At 38.8% G+C, this 27,500-nt stretch overlaps 1 protein-coding gene across 1 annotated transcript in view; it reads right to left on the bottom strand.

The window, feature by feature from the left end:
- Positions 1-3,780: 3,780 nt before the first annotated feature.
- The window catches only part of GCK (glucokinase), a 564,210-nt gene continuing 540,490 nt past the window's right edge, over positions 3,781-27,500 (bottom strand). Inside the window, exon 10 of the mRNA XM_044084223.1 lies at positions 3,781-4,590. Coding sequence (XP_043940158.1) covers positions 4,446-4,590 — 145 coding nt within the window. The 3' untranslated portion in view covers positions 3,781-4,445. The remainder of the gene's footprint in view (positions 4,591-27,500) is intronic.

The following is a 27,500-nucleotide window of genomic DNA, read 5'->3' as shown; positions in this document are numbered from 1 at the left end:
ATGTAGAACGTATTGAAACTATAGCTTCAAAGGGAAGTCTGTCAAATGCTCAGGATGAGTTAGGCATAACAGTTAAATGTCAAGACTGTGGCCAAGTTATCATGGGAAGTTCAATTGAATTAGGCCTCTCAGAACTGTTTTGTAGGGTCCTCACAAAGTCTGACTTGCCATTTATTTTACTACAGGGATGATAGGGGTCATCCATGGACTCCAATTTACTGTTCAAAGTATTCTATCTGATTTCAAATGATCCTACTGCATTACAACCAATGGATAGATAGCACAGGGTGTTGGATGTGCCTTGCAAAACCATGAAGACATAGTCTCCTTAAGTTCAATTGTACCATTAGAATGCAGAAGGGTACCAATTCCAATTTTAAATACAGGAGCAGAATCACTCAATAAGACGGGCCTTTTTTTTTTTTTTGCTGGGTTCCAATACAAGATTGAGAATAAATATATGACATGCCATTAAATGCTGATGGTGTGGTTCAACAACAACTGGAGATTGTAGAAGATGAGCATGAAGAAAAAGAACTGTTAGAAATGCTCTTCTACAGTCACATCGACAGTCTGCCAGTTACAGCAGATATAGTGAAAATATACCCTAGATGTGATAAAATCTTATCACAAGTGTATATTACAAAATGGCAGGACTGCCAAATACAAATCTCTGTTTGCTGACTTATCTAAGACCAGATGAACTTAATTTAAGTGCTGGCTGCATGATTTAGGGGTTAAAGAATGTCATATTGACTGCATTATGATCCAGAATGCTAGAAGAATTTTGTAATGGCCATCTTAGAAATAGTAAAAATGAAAGCACTGGCTGAAGTTCTGCATGGTGACCAGGGAGTGACCAAGGGATAGAACAGCTGGCAATGAAATGTAACTGCTGCCATATACAATGTTCACCAATGTATCCATGGGAATTGCCAACATCATCCTGGCAGTGGAGGCATGTCAATTTTGCTGGCTCATTTATCAAGATAACATTTTTGATGGTAGTTGATATATTTTCTAAATGGCCAGAAGTCTTTACTATGAGCTCTGCTAATTCAGGTGAGACCACCGATGTACCAAGAAACATTTTTGCCTGTAATGGAATGACACAGCAAGCAGCAAGTGATACTGACAAAAATTAATGGAAGTTGACTTCCATTCATTCTTCCATAAAAAGGGCATTTGTCATATTGTGTCTACCTCCTGGCATATAGCAAGTAACGACCTTGCTGAGCTGCTCATGCAAAGCATCAAATGAGCATTTTGAAAATGGCAAATGATAAGCTTATCCTGCAGCAAAGTTGGCCAGCTTGTTTTTTGTATATCACATTGTTGTTCATGGTACAACTAATCAGATCCCACCCACACAGTTTATGAGATAGTAGTCGCTTTGTTCTAAAGTGGACTTGTTGTTGTCAAACTTTCAGCAAACTGTTCAAGAACAATAAGTTAAGCAAGACCAAAGGACAATTCAAAAGGCTACATATAGCTTCAGCACTGAACAGTCAGTGCTTAGTTGAAAGTTAGACAGGAGAATTGTAAATAGGTTACCTACAGAGTTTAGGTTGTGCCTGCCATTTGGTGGCACCGTGTTGAGCAACTAAGAAAATCCAGATGGAGCATAGCTGAGAAACACCCCACTTTGCTTGTTGCTGCGGTTTCTCAGCTAAAACCCTTATGATTATTAAAAAAATGATGCCTAGTGTTTGAGTGCATTACCCCTTCATTTTCTGCAGAGCCCCATATGAAGAACATAAACCTAGAGGAGGTGCCTGGTGAGGAAGGTGAGGGAAATACCTGGCACACATTCTTAAGCCTCCGTAGAGATTGAAGTGAAGCTATTTACTTTTTTTTTAACTTGCGGCTTCCGACAATATTTAATAATAATAATAATAATAATAATAACAACAGTGATAATAATAAATTAAAAATGTGTACTTTTCATTTTTATGGTGAAGGAGTTGTTGCAGAATAGTACACATGCCTAACCTGTAATCTTTTACAAATGTGTACTTCAGCTCAAAATATAAATGAAAGTAAAGAGCTTCAAGACTTAATACCTCGCTCGTCTGCTCATTTCTTTTTTTATTGTTAACATCAGTGTCTGAAAGACGCTGCAACCTCCAAAAAGTTTGACTTAAAAAAAACTGACAAATTTTACATTAAAAGGCTAGGCATACTAGCCTGGAAAACTTGTAATTATAGAACAAAGGGTAGGTTCTAACAGTGGATGGCCAAAGAAACAAGGATTTACACCAATGAGACAGCTTTGAAGTTTGACATAGGGCTGCTTCTAAAGGAAGGGTGATAGTCTGAATGGATGAATGCCCTATTGACAGACAAACCACCAAGAAGATTAAGCACTATTATCTGCAATGCAGTTAGAGTTCAGGGAAACATCTGCATGTACAGTTTTAAGGCACAGTAAGAAGTCCAGATCACATTCATATATGAATATATATATATATATATATATATATATATATATATATATATATATATATATATATATATATATATATATATATGGGTTCCATACACTAGATTGAATTTTCACAAATTCAAATAGTGCATGGAATGCTCACTGCAGTGAAAGTGACCTTAATCGAAAGTGCACTTACGCGAAGTTCAATGAACGGGTGTTGTACTGAACTTCTGTGCAGTACTCATGGACCTTAGGGTTAGGGCATGGGTCATAGTTAGGGGATAGCCTGTAGGGCTATCCTCTTACTGTGGCCCGTGCCCTAACCTTAAGGTCCCTGATGACTGCAGCGCAGTGAAGGACATAGCAATGTCCTCCACTATGGTGCGATAGTCATGAACCTTAGGGTTAGGGCATGGGTTAGGGTAAGGGGATAGCTTTACTAACTATCCTCTTACCCTAACCCGTGCCCTAACCCTAAGGTCCGTGACTATCGCACCATAGTGGAGGACATAGCTGTTTTTTTATGTCCTCCACTGTGCTGCGGTGTTTTCGGTGAAGTGCACTTACGCAAAAGTTCACTTTCGTTAATGTGAATTTTCGCAGAAATGAGGCAGGCTTCCTATTACAAGTTCGAAGTACTGAACTTTCATTCTTGTAATAGAAATCAATATATATAAAGCAGTTGATGGTGCTCATTAATCTTGGCACACAAACTCTGCATCTTGTGGATTTCATTTTTAGCTAAACTCTTTTAAAGTATGTTTATAGCCAATTAAGCAGAGAGTATTAAGGCTGTGAGCAGCTAATGAGCTTTATCTTGAAGCCTTAGGTTTTATTACCTTTGTCTCCTTTTGTTTACCGTAAATGGTTTATGTAATGCATTTCTTAAATTCCTAGTGCGCTAGACATGCATATGTACATACATGCAGGGCATTTGATTCCCTCTCACACTTTCCCGTTGTCTACTTCATGTTCTTCCACCGCCAACAGACTAGAGTCAACAGTGCTACACTGAAAATCTTTCAAAGAAGAAGAATCTCTGCCCTGATCCTTATACATTTGTTGCTGATATAGCTGTAATCATACATCTCAGCAGAAAATGCTTAACTCAGTTTGGTCTTTATAAATCTGTGAACCATCTGCTTTTTTTCTGCACTGCAGTTTAAGCAAAAAAAGTTTCAAACATGGGTTTAGTCAGGCACACACTATGTAACACTTGGTGTACCGTTTTTAAGGGTACATTTTTCCCCAACATAGGACCACCAAATATACAAACTTTGAACATGTAAAAAACAGAATAAGTTAGCCAGCAAAGAGGATAACTATGTCCAGAATGATATATGGCTGTTACATTGGTGGCTATCAGCATAAAGGCTTTTAATGTGTTACAGTTAGTATATATACTACAGTTTTAATACCATATCAGAAAAAAGGCACTTATAATGTCTGGGAAGGAAGTAGGAGCAGCAGTCTGGAAGTTAGTATACAAATCCAAAAATCCTGGGAATAACCCTGGTTTCAAAACAGCCTGCTTCAGCTGTAGTTGCTCTTAAATAACTTAGATAAACTTTAATTTTCAAATAAAATGTAGGGGCTGCAGAACAACATGAAAAGAAAAAAAAATACAGAAAAGAAAACTTTCTGACACGTTTGCATATTAACATATTTACAAAGTTCTGAAATGAATTATGATTATGATAGAAAAGCTCTCTTCTGGCAAAGTGATCACTAGTCTGAGGTATGTATGTTGATCTTGGCACTGCATTATTTTTTTCTGCAATGTTCAGCTGATACTGCGACTTTACAGTTTTGAACAGAATACTGCATTGTTTGTGCTTTGTGCACATTATGACAGACATAACAATATACAACCCATGGAAAAAGTATACATTGGCTTCAGTCCTGGATGCAACCCATTGCAGAAAGGCTTGCTTCTTGTGACTTTTCCAGCAAAAGCGGAAGTGTGCCTGGAGCAGCCTTCTCACATATGGCATTCTTCTTCCAGTTTCGCTAACATTCACTGGCCAATCAGGAAAGACATCTTGTATGCCACAGCTGAGACGAGGGCAGCTCCTCTTCCACTGCCTTCTTCTGACTGAATGAAGGTAATATCACAGCGTGGGGTCAGTTCTCTCACTGCAGCATGAAACTTGTGTTTAAAGCTGGACAAAAAAAATATATATACAAAACAGTGTAAATGACTCACATTATAAATTAAATTAACTTTATGCCATCTTCTAGAAAATGTTAAGTTTATAGAAACAAAACACACAGCCTTTGAAAGAATCCTTCCTAAGTAGAACTGACTTGATTATAATGCAGCAGTATATGCTCTAGTTGGATTAAATGGATATGGAAGAGCAAAGTGGAAATATTCTAAAACTATGAAAGCAGAATCCATGTTATATATCAATGACAAAAATAAGGGTACATTATGTGGAGGGTTTAATTTGCTCAGTGAGTGGACAAGTGAAATATCTTCTGAGTTCAAAGTAAACTATTAGTCATCCTGTCCTCCCAGAAGATAGTCACAGACAGATGTTTTAGACTGTGTAGCTGGGGGAAGGTTAGAGGGAGAGAGGGCTAGTGAGCAGTACTGCCCCCATCTGGGTTACCATAAACCAGGATATTGGATGTCCCTGGGAATACTGCAAGTAGGGAACTGTCGGGTTGCTTCTCATGACACTGCAATACGTGGACTTTGATGGTACTTGAAACCTGGGCTGCAGAACTTCCAGTAAAGGAAAAAAAGTGATCAGTACAAACTGCACAAAAAAATTCCATCACCCAGTATTGGGGGTAAGCTTAAGTTCATGGCAGGAGAGGTAAGGTATTACTACTGGGATGCTAAAAATCAGGACTGCAGTGTGGGCCAGAAGGGAAGGTGGCACATTACAACTGTCCTAGTAACCTAACTCACTAAATTATGGGGAAAAAACATGGCTGGTGAGGGATGGGAGGCACAGTGTAACTCACATCAGAATGGTGGTATAGATAAATAGTTAGAATATTGTCAAACAATTACAAATCTACAGGCAAACAATTCTCATGTCACCTAGTGAGTCATGGGGAAAGCAACATGCAGCAGGCTAGCATATCAATGGTGGGTCAGCTGTGTGTTCCACTTTTGTAGACCCATGACTGTGCTACATACATACCTCTCAACTTCTTAGCACAAAATGTTTGGACAAAGCCAAAAATAATGGGGGTACAAAGCCCCCCCAAAATAGGGACACATTTTAAATATTGCTCTTATAAACTTAAAACGTTGCTAGAATAAAAGGTCTTGTGTTGCCATGCATTTTCTGAAGAATATGAAGTATAAAACTCAAATGCCTGTGATTATTTAGTGAATTCACTCCTCAATGATTTACCACAAAAATCCAGAAAAGCACAAACAGACCAAAAATATGAGGCAAACATCTGGACAGTCTGCAAAAAGCTGGACAGTTGAGAGTTATGAATGCATATCTCGTTCCACAGTCCCTTTGTCACTTCTGTAGATCTAGAATTGTGCAGCACAGCTCCAACAGGACACTGGTCTCTTTTACTCTTATCAGCCATCTTTTGTGTGTGTGTCCTTACTTGTTAATTTCTAATCATAACCTGGCAGCAATGGTGACAGGAATGGAGGTTATGTGCCACTTAAATTAGCTAGTTTAAATTTCAGTATAGATCAGCAATGTCAGTGGTATAACAGGTAACACACGTTCCTTTGGTACAGAAAGCTGTAGGTTCTATTCCCACACCAGCAACACTCCTGAATGTGTCACCTTTCATATGAGACCCCAAACCAAGGCCCCATCTGTCTGACTTGGTGGTAGCTCAGGCAGATGCAAAGGATCCCATGGCATCTATGGAGTAGAGGTCCTTTATTTATAAAAAAGCATAAACTTATATGTTTTCCAAAAAGCACAAATGTCCTATAATTCTTCTATTATTTTTCCTCATTGGACTCAACTTACATTTTTCTTTACAAATTTTAGACCTAGCACAGAAATGTAATTCTTTGTGAAATATATACCACTAAAATTTAATGCATCACACCATAACTCTCATAGGTGTGTACTAGGCTAATGACCCTGGAGCCTTTACAAGCCTAGCCAATAGGATTACCCTAGCATCGTGCCACCCAACCTTAGTTCCTAGTGCCTCTGTCGAGTAGAGTCACTGGAGTGATCCCCGGGGTGAATTTTCTATTGCATATCCACTCATCAAGATTTCTTTTGAAGAGGGCCAGTGAGGTGCTATGCTTGACATGTATGGGAAGTCTATTCCATAGCATGGGCAGTCTCTGGGTTATAAACCTGTCCCTCCAGCATGTTCTGTTGATTATGGTAATGAGGTTGAGGTCTCTGGAGTGTGTGGTGCAGAGGGATTGGGATTTCTTTAGATGTAGCATTTCTAACAGAACTGGGTCAGACATGGCTTTGTAAGTCAACCAGAGATCATCTCTAGGTAGGCAATAACCTCTTAGAATAAGAAATTTGGACAAAGCCATGAATAAAAGTAGGACAAAGGCCCAAAATAGGGACATTTTTAAATAGTGCTCTTACAAACTTAGAAATTTGATAGAATGAAAGGTTTTGTATTAGCATGGATTTTCGGAAGGGTATGAAGTCTGAAACTCAAATGTCTGTCATTATTTTCTAACTTCAATTTTTAATGATTTGCCACTAATTTACCAGAAAAACACAATTTTATAAAAAATGGACCAAAAATATGAGGCAAAAATCTGGACATTCTGTGAAAATCTGTACAGTTGAGAGGTATGCATCATACAATCCTTTGTTTTTTCTTTACTTAAATTCATGCCTATTGCCTTTAAACATTTGTATAAGCATAATGTTACTTCTTTTATCTAAACTTTATTTTTGCAGTCCGATAATGTCATCTACATAAGTCAACACAACTGGAATTCTTATTTGCTCAGTCATTATATAAACTGCATCTTTCATGTTAAAGTTTACCTCACATACTATGTCATTTATAACCAAAGAAAATAATATGCAACTCATTGGACATCCCTGTCTTATACAATTCTTTATGTATAAATTCTTCAGAAATGTTTTAAAAACCTCTTCATCGTGTATTTAAAACCTGTCCAATTAATCATGTGACTTTTCTGACAAATCAAAGTGCAAACATTTAAATGAGATCTGACATCACTCTCACACTCTGTAGTCATGTGTCTTTTTCTGACAAATCAAAGTACAAACATTGAAATGAGGATATTTTGTAGATAAAGTGAAAATCGTAAAGTCATATGCATGCCTAAGCCTGTCAAATCAAACCTGATTTGTGATCTGATATAATATAACATAAATTAATGTAATAAAATGTAGTTCTGGTATTTTAAATATACAGGCAGATAAAACAAGGGAAACTGCTACATAATAAAAAAAAAGATAAACAAGATGCTATATAATAAAAAAAATAAGATGAACAAGAGACATAATCATAACCTCTGTGCCAATAAAAAGCACTTGAGGTTAATATGTTCATTCAACCCTGTTTTTTGTCTGTGGCAAGTCGCAGCTGACACTCAGCTTCTCGGCATTCCAGCAAAACATTATGATTGCAAATAAGGATTTCCAGTTCAACTTGATCTAACACAAGAAAGTTGAACTTCTTGAAATCTATACAACTTCCAGCATGTTTAGCCAAAGCATTGTTAGTGTCCTTCCTTTTGATCATAGGATCATAAGATCATAGGAGATTACTAGACTATTGACCCAGAGGTCATTTTAAGCCTAGCCATTTCATCTCAATGTAATACCATAGAAATTCTAGTCAATACCCAAAACTGCATTTACTGATGACTGCCCATGTCCAGGAGGGCTGTGGGCCCTATCCTCTGTATGAATTTACAGTGCCCCATCCACTCATCCAGGTTCCTCTTGAACAGTGTCACAGAGGTGTTCTATTTCACATGAATTGGTAGCCTGTTCCAAAGATGCCACAGTCACTGGGAGATAAACCAGTGCCTCCAGCATGTCCTATTTAAATCACAGGCCATATTTAGGTCCCTGGAATGTATAGCCCTAGTGCCATTTGGTTTACAAATATGCACCAATTCATTAGGTTTGGGTCTTGGATTGCTCTGTTGGCCAGGTATAAGTTTCCCCTAAGAAGTCTATACAATATGGAGTATAGTGACAGGGACTTTAATCGGTTTATGTAAGACACATGCTAGAGCCACTTGATCTTCTTTGTTAGAAACCTCTGAGGTCTCTCTAATTGCTGCAGGTGCTTAGTACAGTACATGCCGAATGGGGTGCTGTACTCAATTATGGGCCGGACAACTGAGTATAAGGGGGTTATAACTTCTTTTGCTCTCAAGGTGATGCCTTTACTAATCAAGTGTGCTATGTAGAAAGCTTTCCTTACAATAGTAGACACATGGTGGTCAAAGTTAAAGTCATAGTCAACTTGTGATCCCAGATCCCTTACCACTTCATGGGTACTTAGGTTATTGCTGTTGATTTGATAGTGTGAAGGGACATTGTTTTTGCCGAAGGGAATGATGACACATTTCTTTGCATTTAGTTTGAGACTGTGACTAATACACCAGTTGTTGGTCTGTGTGACACTCTCCTGGAGTATACTGACATCATTTGGGGATTCAATGATTGTAGTTTGCAGTCGTCTGCAAACTTGGTCAGCCACAACTCCTTAGATTTGACCTGAACTTCTGAGAAGTATATACCAAACAATAGGAGGCCCAGCACTGACACCTGTGGCACCCCACTGGTAAAAGGTCTGCTGGTTGATGTGGAGTCACCTACCTTGATAGTGTGTGCCTGGTGTTTGAGCCAGTTGGCAACCCACCTTTCAAGGAGGGTGTTTACATTCAGTTTGGTAAGTTTATCGGTAATACCTGAATGTGGGATTGTGTTGAAAGCCTTTGCCAAGTTGAGGTATGCTGTGTGCACAGATTTGCCCTCATCAGTGGCCTTAGTCACACTTTCAAAGAAATCCACCAGATTTAATAGGCAGGATCTGCCCTTCACAAAGCCAAATTAGCAGGGTCCAGGGCTTGGAGGTCACATATGTCTTTATTTATGAGGTCTATAATGATACGTTCCATGGCCTTACAGATTAGGCTGGTCAAGATTACGGGTCTGTAATTCCCCAGGTCTGTTGCTAGGCTACCTTTGTGGAGGGGAATAATTGTAGCAGTTCTCCATTCCACAGGAACAAACCCTGTGGTTAGGCTATGACTGAAAAGGGTACTTGATGTTGATGTTAGTTCATGTTTTATCCTGTTTAAAAGACAGCCTGGGATGTCATCTGGTCCCATAGAGTCCATGTTCTTTGCCGTGGACAGGACTTTGAGGACCTGGTCTTCAGATATGTAGGGTGAGGGTGAAGTTTGAGGGAAGGTTTGTTGTAAGTTAGGAGGGGATAAGGGAGTGAAATTTTCACCATCCCTATCTGCTAGCAGGTTTGCTATCTCAATGGGGTCAGTGTATGTGATATCATTGGCCACTAGTTCTGCACATGCTTGAGTCCTACCCTTTAGGTTACATACATAGCTGTAAAAGGCCTTATGGTTATCCTTGGCTGCACTTGCTATGTTTCTCTCAAAGCAGCCCTTGAAAGATTTGACAAGTTACCTTACTTGCCTGTTGAGGCTGAGAAGAGTGTTTTTCCATTGTTGGGGCCTTGTCTTTGTTTTCTTGGACAACAGCTTTTTGAGTTTATTGTAAAGTTTGTTGATACTAGATGCTCATGATGGCAGCTTGTTTTTACTTGGGGCTCTGGCTTTGATTCTATCTGGTAAATCCGAATTTGTACACTTATGCAAGTGATTGTCCAGGGCTTTAGTGTAAGCTTCAGCGTAGTTACCACTTTCAGCTTAGGGTGGGGCTTGGAATGTGTTTATACCTTCACCTAGGAGGGTATAGTTTGCCTTGGTGAAGTTTTGTAGTCTGACTCCACCCTTTGTGAGTTCTGGTGTTAGTGCCAGCTTGAAGGTGACTGATTTGTGGTCAGATTTAACTAATGAGGGTCTGACAGTTGCGGCAATACATCTGTTTGACATGTTGGTGAGGACCAGATCTAGAATGTTTGTTCCTCTTGTTGGGGTATGGACAATTTTATCCAGAGCATTTGAATTAACAAAGCCAAGGGATTTTTGCACTAGCAAGTTAGGGCTAGCTTAGGTTTCCCAGCTGATGGTGGGATAATTGAAATTCCTCATAACCAGAGTGTTTGGTAAAATTTGGATTGTCTGCAGTTTGGTCAAGTAGGCTTCATGGATGTCACTACCAGTGGAGGGGGATTTATAACTGGCTATGACTTGAATGAGGGTCTTACCCACTGTAAGCTGGACCTGAAGTAACTCCATGGAGTTGTCCAGCCTAACTAGAAGGGAGGTGAATTTATCTCTAATATAGATTGAAACATCACCTCCTTTGGTTTTCATACATTCATTTTGCGGTCTACAGGTGTGGAAAGCACTGTAGTGCTGCAAGAACGGAGTGCTGTCTGAGGCCTTGAACCAGGTTTCTGTGACTTCACAGAAATCTACATCTTCTAATGATAGAAGTGCTTCCAGGGAGTGCAGTTTTTGGTTTAAGCTCCTAGCATTTAGCAGCATGACCGTTATTTTATTCTGATTGCTTACCAGCAGCTGAAAGTCTAGAGGTGCCAGGTGCAAACCATCTCTGGCAAAGCAGTAAGGTTTGTCGACCATGGCTTTCCAGGCTGATAGGAACTGGATCCCCTTTGAATGACACCAAAAATTGAAATCAATCATTTTTTGTTTATACTGTGGCATCATTCTAGGTGAGGGTAATATGGTGCTTAAGGCGAGGGACATACCTGCCTGGGACACATACTCAGAGAGCTCAACCATGTCTTTCTTCATATAGTCCAGTGAGGTATGTTTCAGGTCATTCACAACCAACAAGAACTATGACAGAGTCATAACGGTACTTGTTGCTGAGAGACCTGAGTGCATGTGTGATTTGACGAATCCTGGCACTGCACAGGCAGCTGACCATGACTTTCTCTTTGTCCATCCTGGTGAGTGGGACATCTGTGTGTCTCACTATTTTGTCTCCAATGACAAGAAAACTTGTTTTTTGAGTATTACACTTTACGAGCCTGGTGGATGAGACACTGGTGTTGCTGTGTCATGGGTGCTGTGGGGACTATGTTAGTTGTAGCAGTCTTGTGTTTTGGAAGTCTCTGGTGTTTCTATAAATTTTTTGAGAGAACCCCCACGTATGTGGATTTACGTGTTTGATGTCTACTATGTGTGAGTAGTGGTATGTGTATCAGAAGTGGTACTATGCATATGTAGTGGTGGGTGAGTTGACAACCTTCTCCTTGTTACTGTTTTGAGTGAGAGACAGAGAGAGCATGGATTATAGATTCTTGGTGTAAATACATCTCTCTCACTCTGTACTAGACTGTGTTATTAGTAGAGGGTTGTCTGCGTACATGAGGCAATTGCTACACTGCCTCAAGAGACTCAAGTCAACAAGGTTGCCAGGAGAAGCAAGGGTAGTCCAACTGTCCATAATGCTAGGTCGAAGACTGTTATCCCTAGGGGTGGGTTTTCAGAATCAATCACAGAGGAGCTCAGTGGATGGATATTTCTGCCTGGGTTTTAGGCAAAATTTATTGAATTTAACTGTCTGGCTTAGGCACACAGTTGCAAGGCAGTAAGCAGTGCTGCATGATGCTCAAACAAGCAGAAACCTGCTTAAATGCAGGGCCTATATACCAGAAGCTAAAAACTTGAAAAACATTAAAAAGATTCAAAATGACCAATGAGGATGCTTATTCCTAGCCCTAGGCTGGCCTCCATTTACCAGACAGGTCCCAATCAGCACAATTCTTTCACAAAAGTGCAGATAGGCCCCTTCCAATCCACGATGGCCTGGAAAACATGCTCAGAACAAACAAACCACTACAAACCATTCCGGAAGCAGCAAGCCTGTATCTGGACTAAGCTACAGCTACTAGCCACCCTAGTTTCAGTGGGAAACACTACAGAATGTTTAGCACAGCAGAAAAATAGCAGTAAGAAAGTAAAAAAAATGATTAAAACAGCAGAAAATAGCAAGGAGTCTCTAAAAATGTTTTAAACAGTTAACAGACAGTTATTTAAACACTGCTTGGTGGAAAAAACAGAACAAGCACATCAGATGGCTTTAAAACAGTGAAAATTAGCAGTAAATAATTAACAAACAGTGAAAATAAAAAAAGCTTTGTAAACAGTGGATAACAGAAATAAAATTCGATTTAAGAGACACAGTAAAGCAGACAATTGCAGTACAACAGTGTAGTTTAGTGCACAGTAAATAATCACAGTATAAAAGTAACTGAAAATGTCCTCAAACCAGGTAACCAAAAGGGAGGAAGAACAGCAAAGACCTCTTGTGGAAAACACTCCTTTATTGAATAAAAACACAGTAGTTAAGCACTTTCATCCCTCTCATAGGGACTTCTTCAGAACAATATAATCAATATTTCCCAGCATTCATATACAACTAACAATAAACCAATTAGTGCCTAATAATTACATTGTTTAAAAAAATACATTGTTAAAAATTAAAAGAAACATACACTTTTTTTTTTACACTACGGCCAGAATGGCCTCTGAAAGGGAAGATTTTAAAATTGAAATTAAATTTATTTCTGATCTTTTCAAGGTTAGAGGCTACCCAGTGGCTTTCATTGAAGCAGTTGTTGATGAGGTTAAAGCGGGGTGGGGTGTAAAATACTTGCCATTATTAGGTAGTACTGTTACAAGTGGTCCTGTGGTGTTGACAGGAGACCAGAACAGCTTCAGGAGATCTACGGTACTGAAATACAACTGTGATTCTAAAGAGGTTAAGGACTTGATTGAATCTAATTGGAAGCTGTTGAAATTCAACAAATATATTGTACACAAGGTGAGAGAGTGCCCCAACTTTGTTTTCAAAACAGGAGCCAACTTAAAGAGGGTGTTTGAAAGGAAAAATTATTATGATAGATCTGGGAGTGAGCAAGGAACAAGAAAATGTGGAAGATGTGGGAAGTGTAAATACATATCAGAACGTACCAGTGTCACCTTGGACAACTACGAGGGGAGTACTGTCCACATTAGGAAGGGGACCTGTGCAACTAAGGGCATAGTGTACCTGGCCTATTGTAGGGACTGCACAAGCTTCTATGTGGGTAAATCAGAAAGGGCACGTGGTAAACGTTTTTATGAACATGTTTACAGTATTAGGAGAGGGAACTTGAACAATGCATTGTGTAGGCACCTGCAAATGGAGCCTGCACATTCGGGTTTCATATTTGGAATTCTGGAACAAGTTTTCCCAGACCCAAGGGGTGGGGACTGGGAGAATTGGTTATATTGCAGAGACCTTTTGTCAACTGAAACAAAATTCTTCCTAGCAGCTGGGCTTGAACGAACATGTGTCAGTAAAACCACACTTAGTGGATAGAGCCGAGAAGTTATAAGCACCTATAGGTGTAGATAGGTGCTATTGTTGTATATACTTCCCCTATATATATGGACATAAACACTTTGGATCTTAGGAAGTGGTTATGGACTGGTCATTATTAGCTCACATATATTTTACATATGTTTTGGATTTTATATTTCCAAAAGTGTTTCATTGTTTACCTTGTTAAAGTGGATTTTTTATATGGAAGGTTTGAAATGTGTGTAGCACTTTAAATATTTTGGCGCCTTTTAAGAAGGGATTTACTTAAATAAGGTTGAATACAATGTATTTTGGGTTTCACTTGCAAAAGCCCTGCATTTGAGTCAGAGTGAAAGCGCTTGTGATATCCGAATAAAAATTTGACTGCCATTCTTGTTTTTGCCTAAACCTTACTGCTTTGCCAGAGATGGTTTGTACCTGGAGCCTCTAGGCTTTCAGCTGCTGGTAACCAATCAGGGATGTAAACATTGGAACAGGTGTAAATGTAATGGCAATGTTTGCATTTACTGCTCCTAAAAATTCCAGTGGAGGTTTCTGGGTCTGAATTACATTTCTTTTAAGTTTCTACCATGCTTTTAATGTTCAGTGATTTTTTTGTATGTGAGCAATTTTTTTTTGCCAACAATTTCTAATAATTCCTTGTTCCTGTAGATTATTTTCCAGTTGTTAACAATGGTCTGTTTAATAACAGACATGTCTGTGGTGATGGGTAAAGGGAAAGCACTTTGATATTTGCCAATTGGTATTTGTGCAAGAGTGACCTTGTTGTCCTGTTTTTCAATACTAGATGAAGTTGCTCATAGAATGCTGGTTGTCTGAATCTCTCTCGAATCAGTGTGACATTCCTGCATTCTTCGACACTCATGCCTGAATGTCGCAGATTTTCTCTCACACAGTCCATCCACCTCTTTGCTGGATGTCCTCGTTTCCTCTTACCTTCTTCCTGTCTTTCCCAAATCTTCTTCACCAAATTGTCTTCTGCTTTTCTGCACATGTGTCTGAACCACTGTAATCTATTCTCTTTGATTAGATCAACTTTGTCTTCTGCTTTTATGTCCTCATTTAGTACAGTAGTACTGGTCATACCAGTGTTTTGAACACCTTACTTTTCAGGTTCTTTGGCATTCTTCTGTCATAGACTACTCCTGAGAATCTATGCCATTTGGCTGCAGCCCCTCTTTTTCTAGCTTTGATCTCTTCATTCAGATTTCCCTTCTCCTCAACCACCCCTCCCAGATAACTGACTCTATTAACCTGTTCCTCTATCTTCCCTTCTATCTCAATTCTCATCTTCTTCTGATTTCTCCAGTTTGCTGCCATTACCACTGTCTTATCTGTGTCTAGTTTTATCCCATTTGCCTGCAGTTTTGCATTCCATTCCCCGATCCTTTGATGAATTTCTTGCTCGGAGTCTGCCTGTAATGCCACATTGTCTACATACAGCAACTTTATTGATCTGTCCCCTCAGACCTATTTCCTAATGTAGTCCATCACCAGTATGAACAGCAGTGGGTACAGAGCTGAACCGTAGTACACACCCAAACCCACTAGGAACCCTTCTGTGAGAACAAACACTGTTAGTACTTCAGTTATTGGGTCCTTGTACATAGCCTGCACTAATTCTACTAATATTTCTGGGACTTTGTGCCACTGCATTACTCCCCAAATCAGCTTTCTTGGGACCTCATCATATGCTTTCTCCAAGTCTAGGAATGCCCAGTTGGACTCTTTCCTCATCTCTAGCCTCTTCTCAACTAGCTGTCTCACTGCAAACATCAGGTCAGTTGTGCTGCATTCTGATCTGAATCTAAACTGCTCATCTCTCATCTTACATTTTACTACACTGTATGTCCGTTTATCAGTCACCATCTCCAGAACTTTTATGCAGTATGACAGGAGTATGATGCCTCTGTGCTGCCCACAGTTGTGGATTGGCCCTTTGGTTTTCACACCGGTACAAGTATGTTTATTCTCCAGTAATCTGGGATACGCCTTTCTCTCTACACTGCTATTAGTACCCTCAGGAGCCATTTCTCCCCTATCTCACCCAGCATCTTTATCATATCTGCTGTGACCTCATCTGAGCCTGCTGCTTTCCCTGACTTAATTTTCCTTAGTGCTGTTCTTACTTCTTCTAGGGTGGGCTCCTCTTCTTCACTCATTGTAGGCTGTTTCTGGAGCAGTACAGCTTCTGTGGGGTTTTCTTCATTCAGAAGCTGCTGGAAGTACTTCTTCCATCTACCTTTGATGTCGTTTGGACTGGTGAGCAGGTTGTTGCTGGCATCCCTTATGAAGGGTGTCTGATTATCTTCTTTATCTTTCTGTCTTTGCCTTGCAACCTGATATAGTTTCTTTGTGCCACATCTGAGTCACTTTCCAGAAGCTGGTAGAGTGCCTCTGATGACCTGTTCTTTGCTACTGCAACTCATTTCTTAACTTGATTGTTAGCCAACCAGTATTCCTTTCTAGCCTGGTCAGTCTTTTCTATTTCCCACTTTTTCCTGCACTCCTTTTTGATTTTGATGACTTCCTGAACTTCTGCATTCCGTCACAAGCTTTCATTATGTACCTTATTTCCATACCTGGCTCAGCCACATATCAATTATGTAAGCCTCACACATGCTGTTTTGAGGTGCTCTATTCTTCTTCAACTCCACCTATTTCCTCCTCTTCTTGGGGGATAGAGCCCTGAGTGATTATTTGAACTGTTGTACTTTCTCTCCAGTCAACTTCCAGGTTTTCAGCCTGGTCTCTGTTGACTTTAGAGCCTTCTCTGACCACTGCTTGCAGCTGATTGTGGCAACCATTGGTTTATGCTGTGGGCTGACTGTTTCACTAGGGGTGACTTTGCAATCATTGATTCTACCCCAGTGCCCTTTCTTTAGGAGGAAGTTTACCTGATTTGCATGTTGGCCACTCTTGTATGTGATCTTGTGACTCTCTCTCTTTCTGAACCATGTGTTGGCTACTATCAAGCCATTTACCAGACAGACGTCTAGATTGGTCTCTTCTTCTTTATTCCTGTTGCCACACCCATCTGGACCCAGACAGTCCTCATATCCTGTTCAGTCTGTCCAGATATGTGCACTCAAGTTACTCATTATCAAAACCAATTCATGTTGTCCTGCTTTATCTAGTACATCGTCTTACTGACGTTTGAATGCAATCTTTTTCTCACTATCACAACACGGCTGTAGGGCATAAGCTGAGATTATAAATACCGACCTATCATTAGACTGGAGTCTGATTGCCACAAGTTTGTCATTACTTCTGATGATATCCCTCTCTGCCTCCTGAAGCCTTTCACTCACCAGAATTCCCACACCATTTCTAGCCTGTTCTCCTCCTCCTCCTGAGTAGTAGACTCTGGATTCCAAGCCAAGTGGCTTCACTACATTGTCCTTCCATCTTGTCTCTTGGATACATAGGAAGTCCAACCTCCTAAGTATCATCATGTCATCCACTTCCAAACTGCACCCTGTCAGGGAATCTATTTAAGTGTAAGAATTCTCAGTTCATGTTTGGCAGGTTGATTGGTTTTACATCCAGTTTCACTCAACAGAGCTATTCTAGGAAACCCAGGCTGGGCAACTAGACACCGGCCAGCCAGCTGCTTATTGACCCAGGCCTGCTGGGCTTTATGGCGGGTACACACTGGCCAATACGGGCACATACACCCCTCCCAGTGTTAGTATGGGTCCCTGGCATAGGTCAGAGTAGGCTGGGTCCTCAACCCACTTATCACCAGTCCTCAACCCACTTATCACCAGTAACTACCATTTTGGCAACACTAGTCAACATGACTGAATCACCTACAGGCATATTTTACACCGTTGAATAGCTAACCCTGCTGCAACTCACAGTCTGTGATCCTTGTTCTCCTATCTTGAGAATACTGCACACCACAGTAGATACCCAATGTGGTTGGTCTGTACAACTCTTCCCCCATAAGGCACCATGTAGAGTCTGTGCTCTTGTCCTCATGATTTTTGGATGTGGGGGGAACCCCACAGAGACATAGGAAGAAAATGCAAACTTCAGACATGAACTGGCTGGAGGTCAGGATCGAACCTTTACCCCTTGTGCATGAAATACAAGGGCTATAACCATTATGCCAACTGGTCTGCCATTCTAAAAACACTTTTTATATTTTTCTTTAAAAGTAAACTACCACTTAGATAAATCTTTATAACCACCACTCATATTCTTCTAATTATATTGTTAATATTATTTACATTCACAGAAAGTACTCTAAAGTTATTGCTTTTCCTTTTTCTTAACTTCCTTGATATTATATTTTCTGAAATAATTCCACAATCTTTATTACTAACTTACCCAGTTCCTTTCTTTTTCTCTTTCACACTTTAAACTTTGTTTTCTTATCCTTTACTCTTTTTACCAATAGAATTTTTCTTCATTTTAGTGTGTTCCCATTTATATCATCCTCATCACTTATTTCAGAACCTTCTTCTATATCATCTTGTTTATTTTTTCTTTCTCATCAATTATTTTTACCTTCCATTTTAACTTCCACCACTTCTTTTTGCTCATTTTTTCTCTGTCTTTTCTTCTCCTTCACTATAATTTTTATCCATTTCACAATCCATCCATAAATGCCCAGTTTTATTACATTTATAATGTTTCAGTTCACAACTTCTTACCCCCCCCACACACACACACACACATATATATGTGTATATATATGGGTTCACTACATATGACCGAAAGTTCATATGACAGAAGCCCATTTGACTGAGACCAAATGACCGAAAGTTCATTTCACCGAAAACCCATATGACCAAAAACTCATCTGACCGAAAAACAGCCCTGGCAGGTATATCCCCTGTTCCCCACTGTAGTGCGACCCTGGAGTTAGAATATATTGTTAGGGAGAGTGTGGGGGGGTGTAGCAGTTGTAGTGTCATTTCATTTAATAAATCATCCAGTAACACTCCCGACTGGAGGGTTGTAATTATACATCCTTCATTTATTGCTTCTTCCTTCTTGGATTCAGCAAACAAGTTTTGCTGAACTATGTCTTCCGAATCCTGTGCATACTCTCTTACTCTATCTAGATTACTGGCATTCACCTCTGTGCCTTACGTCATCTTCTGCAGTTCACGCATTCTCCACCCAGCCACCACTGCGCTAGGAATGGGACGTGCACATTCCCCAAAGAGTAGGGGAAGTTCCCTGATACCCTGGTCAAATTTCTCATAGTAGTATAAATACTCTATATTTAGGGCAGCCACAGTGGTGCAGCAGTTAACATTGCCACCTCACAGCAAGAGGTTCTCCGGTTCGATCCTCGGCTGGGGTGCCTTCTGTGCAGAGTCTGCATGTCCTCCCTGTGGTCGCATGAGTTTCCTCTGGGTGATCCTGTTTCCTCCCACATCCCAAAGACATGCTGTAGGTGGATTGGACACTCTAAATTGGCACTAGGCATGAGTGCATGCATGTGTGTGCCTTCTGTGGAAGGTTGGGCACCAGGCTGGCAACTCAACACTGTAAAACTCCACTGCCAGTCATGAGTGGACAGGTGATCTGCTGTGGCGACCCCTAACCGGGAAAATCTGAAAGAAGAAGAAGTATAAATACTCTATATTTGCATAAATCATGACAACCATCTTCAGATGTAACCACTGCATAAACATTCTTTTGTTACACCATTCCTTAGAACTCCATTTATAATTGGATTTGCTTTTCACATTTGCATTGCTCTTGATAAATTTTCCTTTATTGGCATTTGTACACTCTCCCAGGCTGAGTCTGAAAATGGTTCACTGGGATCAGTGCTCTGCCATGGTTAACAAAGATTAAATATTAAATTAAATAAAAGTACAATTTCTATGGCATATGATAAACTAGCTTAAAGATAATGTGCAGTGGTATTCATCTCCATCCACAACCCCCATTTTCCCATTTTTTCACATGGGTTACAGTGTCACATTACCAATGACCATCATCTAAAAACAGCATTCACAGTGAATGGCTAGCCCTGCTATGCTTGTTCTGCCTTCTGTACCCCATACACACTCACACCTACAGCCAATTTAGAGTGACCATGCCACCTAATGTATATCTTGGAAATGTGGGAGGAAACCAGAATACCTGGGGGAAAATGTGCAAACACAGGGGGGCATGCAGACTCATGCAGAAGTTACCCCAGCCAGGAACTAAACTGAAGAACCTCTTGCTGTGAGGCAAAAATTCTTCCTGCTATGCCTGTGTGCAATGGAATTTGGGATAGAGTAATGAAATGTACTTGTAATGCTAGTTGTATCTTCATGGCTGCAGTCAGTTTTCTGTAGTACAAATTTTTTTTATATTTTTGGCTTAAAGTACTGTTTTAAAACTCCCTCTGAACACAGAAGTGTACTGCAAACGTGCTGAAATATCTTGTTTTAACTGTCACAACCAAACAGGACATATGGATATAATCATGCATGCAAATGTACTAGCAATAATTAGAAAATGCTAAAGTATAAAGAACTTACTTTACTGCCAAGCTGTTAATTAACAGTTTTGCAAAAATGTTCTGCTTTAGACTTGCTTTTAATCAGGATTTGTTTTTTAAGACAGTTATAAAATTAAAGAAAGAGGGATATTGGCAATTTAGGGAAATTATTGTTAGTTTCTATGAGTCTCTAGAATTACCTCAATGCACATACTACAACTGTCCCAACCATTTACATGTGATGATTTATTGGCTGTGATGTTTGTTTGCAGTATACTTCTGTGTTTGGTAGGAGTTTTATAATATTGTTTTAAGTTGAACATGTTTTTACAGAAGTGTGCCAAATTCTAGTAATAACGGCCACACAGGTAAAAAACGCACTCCCCAAAGGTAAGAATACAGCACCCATGGGACCAGATGACATCCTGGGCTGTGTACTACATGAACTACAAAATGAACTGGCACCTCACCTAAGTATCATGTTTAATCATATCCTCACCTCAGGCTTCGTGCCCACTGAGTGGTGCATAGCTACAGTTATCCCACTCCACAAGGGGGGATCCACCTTGATTCCCAGGAACTACAGCCCCATCAGTCTGACAAGCCTGATCTGCAAGGCCATGAAACGTATTATCATGGAACTTATAAACAAAGACATTGGCAACATTAAAACACTGGACCCCACTCAGTTTGGGTTCGTGAAGGGCCAATCTTTTCTTCTGAACCTCATTGACTTCTTCGAATCAGTCTCCAGAGCTGTGGACGAGGGTAAGGCAGTCCACACAGCCTCTCTGGACCACGACAAGGCCTTTGACACCATTGGCCACTCTGGAATCATAGATAAACATACTAAGCTGGGCATTAATCCTTACATCACTCGATGGGTTGCCAACTGGCTTACTGACAGAACCCACACTGTAAAAGTAGCTGACTCCAAATCCAGCTCCAGACAAGTGACAAGTGGAGTACCTCAAGGTTCAGTCCTGGGACCTCTCTTGTTTGGCATCTACTTCTCTGAAGTACAGGCCAACACTAAGGGACTCCGGCTAACAAAGTTTGCAGATGACTGCAAACTGGGAGCCATTATTGAATACCCAAATGATGTGGATACTCTACAAAAGGGCCTTACAGAAACAGATGCTTGGTGCCAAAGCCATGGGCTCAAGCTCAATGCCAAGAAATGTATAGTTATCCCCTTTGGGAAAAAACATATACCCATGAATTACCACATAGGTGGCAGTACACTAAACACCGAAAGTGTGATAAGAGACTTAGGGACACAGGTGGACAATGGACCACATCGCCACAACAATCATGAAATCCTTCTATGTGGCACACCTCATCACTAAGGACCTTTCATCCAGAAAAAAGGAGGTCATTGTCCCACTGTACTCATCCCTCATTAAACCCATTATAGAATACAACGCCCCGTTTGGTATGTACCTCTCAAGACATCTGCAACAACTGGAAAGGCCACAGAAATACATCACTAAAAGAATCACAGGCCTAAAGCAGATGCCCTATGCTGACCACCTTAAAAAACTCCAGCTATACTCTGTAGCATATCATCTACTCTGAGACGATTTCTGCTTAACATACAATGCCATGTCAAACCCAGAGTTGTTGGACATGCTACACTTAAAGAAATCCCAATCCCTCAGATCCGCACACTCCAGGGATCTAAACCTTGTCATCACAATAAACAAAACATGCTGGAGGGATAGGTTCCTGACCCAGAGACTCCCCAGACTCTGGAATAGACTGCCCATACATGTCAAGCAGAGCACCTCTTTGGCCCTCTTCAAAAGGAACCTTGATGATTGGATGGGAGAAAGGAAATTCACCTTGGGGATCACGTCAGCCGCCCTGCTAGACAGGGGTCCAGGGAAGTAAATAGTGTGGGAAGAAATAGCCAAGGAATTGTTATGGTTAGGCTTGTATAGGCCCTAGGGCCAATAGCCTAATACCAACCTATGAACCTATGAACCTCTCAATTGTCCAGATTTTCACAGAATGTCCAGATTTTTGCCTCATATTTTTGGTCTTTTCTCATAAAATTGTGGTTTACTGGCAAACCATTGAGGCAAAAGTCAGAAAATAATGGCAGCATTTGAGTTTCAAACTTTATATCATTCAGAAAATTCATGCTAATGCAACATTTTTTAGTCTCTCAACTTTATAAGTTTGTAAAAGCAATAATTAAAACGTGTCCCTATTTTTTGGTTTTCATCCCCCTATTATTTGTGGCATTGTCCAGATTTCTTGCTCTAAGAGGCTGAGAGGTATGGTGAGCACAGCCAGCATTATAAATATGTATAGTGTCGCAGCAGCCACTCATACCTATTGGAATGATTTACTCTTTACTCCTTACAGTACAGTTCATCAAGTATTTCACTATTTCATTAGTGCACACACAAACACACACACACACACACACACACACACACACACACACACACACACACACACACACACACACACACACACACACACACACACACACACACACACACACACACACACACACACACACACACACACACATGACACATACACATATACATGGATGCTCTTGTTCCCATAAACTATTAATAAAAGGCTCTTGAAACATTTGTCCCATACAAGCCCTTCTTAAACAGTTGTTAACCAGAGAATGCAACTGGAATGATGCTGGAAGGTTTGCTAATATTGAACATCCAAGAATTTTCATAGATTCAAATCTACATCTCTGATATTAGGCTAACTAGGCAAAGCAGCCTTAGCCAGTATAGTGTCTACACATGAGGTCTGCAATGAGACCAGAAAAATAAAACCTAAACAATGTAAATTAAGCATAAGTGGGCAAGTGGTGTCCAACACACACCTTAGGAATTGATATGATAGTCAATTATACATTGATATATAATATTTCAGCAAAGTTTTTCTTACACTCTAGTTGAGCACATGTTGCAAAGTGACTTTTCCTTTGTGTAACATGAGTATTAGATTACTTATTTAGTCATACCATATATTTTATGAATGTTTGCTTGGTAATTCCATCATTAAATAGCTTAACGAGCTTACATCTTGTGAATGTTTTTATAATGTAAATTATGTGATTTGGTTTTAAACTGCAAATTAATAAATTATGTGTTCAGTGACTCTTATTTTATGTCAAGTAAAAGTACATACGAGCAGCTGGAGTGTCTGTTTCACCTTGTTGTGCTTTACTACTCTTATTTTATGTGCAGAGATTATACTGTCCTGAAGCTTGCTGCAGTTTTATTTGAGATTTGTTGCCTTCAATATGTTGTAAAGTATGGTAGGGTATTAAGTAAGTAAACTAAAAGCAAAATATATAAATTTTATTTGCAACTGTTCTTTAATATGTTATATAGCCATTTACCTTCAATTTATATGTCAATATTTCTGAACTTATTTCAGCTGTGATCTATCTATCTATCTATCTATCTATCTATCTATCTATCTATCTATCTATCTATCTATCTATCTATCTATCTATCTATCTATCTATCTACCTATCTATCTCTTCTTGGCCTTTTGGCTAAAATCAGTGCCAGAATTTAGAAATGGGTCTGGCTGCAAGCAAATTAACTGGGACAAAAAGGACCTGTTAGCATAGACACAGAAGCCAGTAATTCAGCGACACATTAATAGCAATGAGGAAAGCCCTCATTATCAGCTGGTTTACATGTGTCTGAATCACTCTGTGATTACTGCAAGCACTAACAGGGCCTTTTCTGCAGCCTTTGTGGTAATCACCATTGGTGGACGTTGCATTGTGTTAGCATAAGCACTCCACTCATTCATTCCCCCACACATATTCAAACACACACAGACACGCCACCTGTTAGTCTACAATTTGTCACTGCTCCTCATAAATCACAGATGATTACACTCATTTGGTAATGCCAGACATTAGAGTTCGATTCTTCTTATCATTCAGTAAATGTGTCCAGTTGCAAGACTGCTTTATTAACTTTTTAAGTGGAATAGAGTAATATTTATATATATATATATATATATATATATATATATATATATATATGGATCTAGAACTATTGAATGAAAGTTCAATAGTCCGAATCCACAATCGCTGAACACATTTTAACGAAAGCGCTTTCACCAAAAAGCACTTTTGTTAAAGTGCGTTAAAAAAAAACAATAAATCTACTTTAAGCCCCTCTACACCCCCTACTTTAATATTCTCACTCTGAGATCGCACTACAGTGAGGAAAAGGGAATATTCCATTATCCACACCATAGTACGATCTCCTCAACAGTCATTCCCCCACGACTCCCTCTAGCTGCAGGCATACTTCCTTGAAAGTTCTTTTTCGGTAAAAAGCACTTTTGCGGAAGTATGCCCAGCTATTTGTGCTTCAGTGAAAAGTTCCTTCAGAGATACAGTACTAATCCCATATTTATAAATATATATATATATATATATATATATATATATATATATATATATATATATACACACACACACACACACACACATATATGCATATATATATATATATATATATATATATATATATATATATATATATATCTGTATGTAGCTCTCTCTCTCTCTCTCTCTCTCTATATATATATATATATATATATATATATATATAGCGCTACATATACAGTTTTATATATATATATATATATATATATATATATATCTATAGCTACATATACAGCTATATATATGAACAGAGATATAGCAGACATATAGACAGATATATACATACAGATGTATTTAAAAAATATTTCCTGGTGTCATCAAGCTTTAGCCTGACTTTTTTTTTTTAAACAAGAAACATCTTTATTAAATTATCACATACGTATGACATGGGCAATCATATATTTATATAAATGAAGACAAACCATATTGACATAATTTTATTTGCAAACATGATATATTACAAGCCATAGTGACATCATTTTATTTGCCAACATTATACATCACTTATAATCTATCCTGTCATTGTCAGTCAAACATTACATACAGTAGCTCATTCCAATCCTGTCTTATTTTAAACCTCATTCCTCCTCTGCATATATTGTTCCCAGAATTCCTATTTTTTCTATGCAATTTGCTCCTACCCTTTTTTAAAGTTCCCAAGTCCAGTTGTTTTATCTCTGTTGCTATATCCAGTACTTCTAGTAAAGTTGGTTTAGACTTTGATTTCCATTTTCTAGCAATTGCTTTTGTGGAAGCCACCATAATTAGACTCAGCAAGGCCTTACTATGTCTAAGCAATTCTGATTCTGTATCATACTTCAAAAAATCATTTTCTTATTTGCACCAACTTGCTCACCCATTATCTCTGACAGAGCAGTCTGCAGGAAATATTAATAAAGTCTGCCAACTCCTTACACTCCCAGAAAATATGCCCCACAATTACCTTTTTCTTCTCCATCACATCTCCAGCATTTTCTGTCTACCTAAGAAAAAATTCTTTGGAGTCTGCTTGGGGTATAAAAATACCTATGTAAACATTTCCAACAAAGATCCTAAATGTTCTAGACGTTGTTGTGCATTTGGAAGACATACATATATCTCCCCATTGTTTCTTTGTGAATTGCTTATCCAATCTCTCTTTCCAATCCTTTCTAACCTCCTCTGAATGTTTCTTATAGTTATCATGAAATATTGTTTATGCTGTACTAATTATTCCTTTTTTAACAGCAGCTTCTGTTCTAGATTATACTAAAAACTTTGCCAGTGCTGGTTTTTTGCTTAGGATCCCCCTATTTCTTTCTCTTTGCCTATACTCTAATATCAATCCTTAATAGGGAAGGCAATCTCTAGCCTGAAGTCCAAATACATTTTTGGCCTCTTCCCATTCTGTTACCTTTCCTTCTCGGATCATTAGCTCCCAATACCTTTGTTCTTTTGCCATTTTTCACCAATAAATTCCAGCCCACTCTTGCCTATTGTCTGTATCCCTAATTGCAATCATCACTTTTGGGAGAATCACCTTTTTCCAATCCATTTGTTGGCTTAGTTCTTAGAATACTTTCTGCTACTTTATGAATAATATTCTGTATGTTTTTTGTCATTCTCCTTAAGGATCTGCATCCAAAATCACAGTCTCTGCTTGTTTCTTGAGATTCCTCTGTTTCATTATCATCATCCTTTTCCATTTCGAATTATTGTTGTTTTTTGTTTTGTGCTATGTATAGGAGCCTTAACTGTGTATCTATGAAATACTAGTAGAAATCAAACTTTAAGAATCCAATGCAAAGGACAAAAAACGTTTATTGCAAAGCTTTAAGGTCACAAACACCCTTCCTCAGTGCTACTATCATGAAAGTAAAAAATGCAACATTTAAATAGGAGTTCTTATAAAACACATGATTACAGCCAGCCTATCACACAATAATAATGATACCCACCCCCTTATATGACAATATATACTTTATAACAATGTATATATATATATATATATATATATATATATATATATATATATATAAGTATAAAAATCATTTAAAAATTCATATATAAATATATATGCATATACCATACACATATAAATAAACATATACATGAAAACTATAAATTTTCTGCCTGTATTTTTAATAAAATAGGCTTCAGACTAACAGCATTATTTAAACCAGGTAAAAAGTCTGCCTGTAGCCTAACTATCCATTTATACTCTTTAAGTTCAACAATATTATTAATATTACCACCCCCTATGACTAATATATATTACATCAATAACTCTAAATTTAAATTGATGTTCTTGACCTTTTTCGGAAATATGTTTACTTAACGCATTAGTTCTGATATTTCTTCTAATATCAGACTTATGTTCAGCTATATGTTCTCTTAATCTCCTTATAGTTTTTCCAACATAGAATAATGAACAAGAGGTGCAGGTAGCTAAATAAATAACATTAGCAGTATTACAGTGTGCTGAACAGTCAAACATGTATTCTTTATTAGTTGTGGGGTGTTTAAAAATGTTGTTTTCAGTATAATTATCCATGCAACAACTACAGTTTAAACATTTTGTAGTACCTGGTTTACTAAAGACATTTTGCATACTGTCAGTTTGTTTAAAATCTTTATAACACAACCTTCTCTTTAGATTTTTTTTTTTATTTCTATAAGCAAATAATGGTCTATCACCACAAATTTGTCGTAACTCAGGCA

The sequence above is a fragment of the Protopterus annectens genome, chromosome 9.part0 (assembly GCF_019279795.1).
Source record: "Protopterus annectens isolate FY-2018-M chromosome 9.part0, PAN1.0, whole genome shotgun sequence".
NCBI classification, from domain to species: Eukaryota; Metazoa; Chordata; order Ceratodontiformes; family Protopteridae; genus Protopterus; species Protopterus annectens.
Note: the sequence above shows the minus strand (reverse complement) of the source record. Positions and strands in the feature narration are given on the sequence as shown.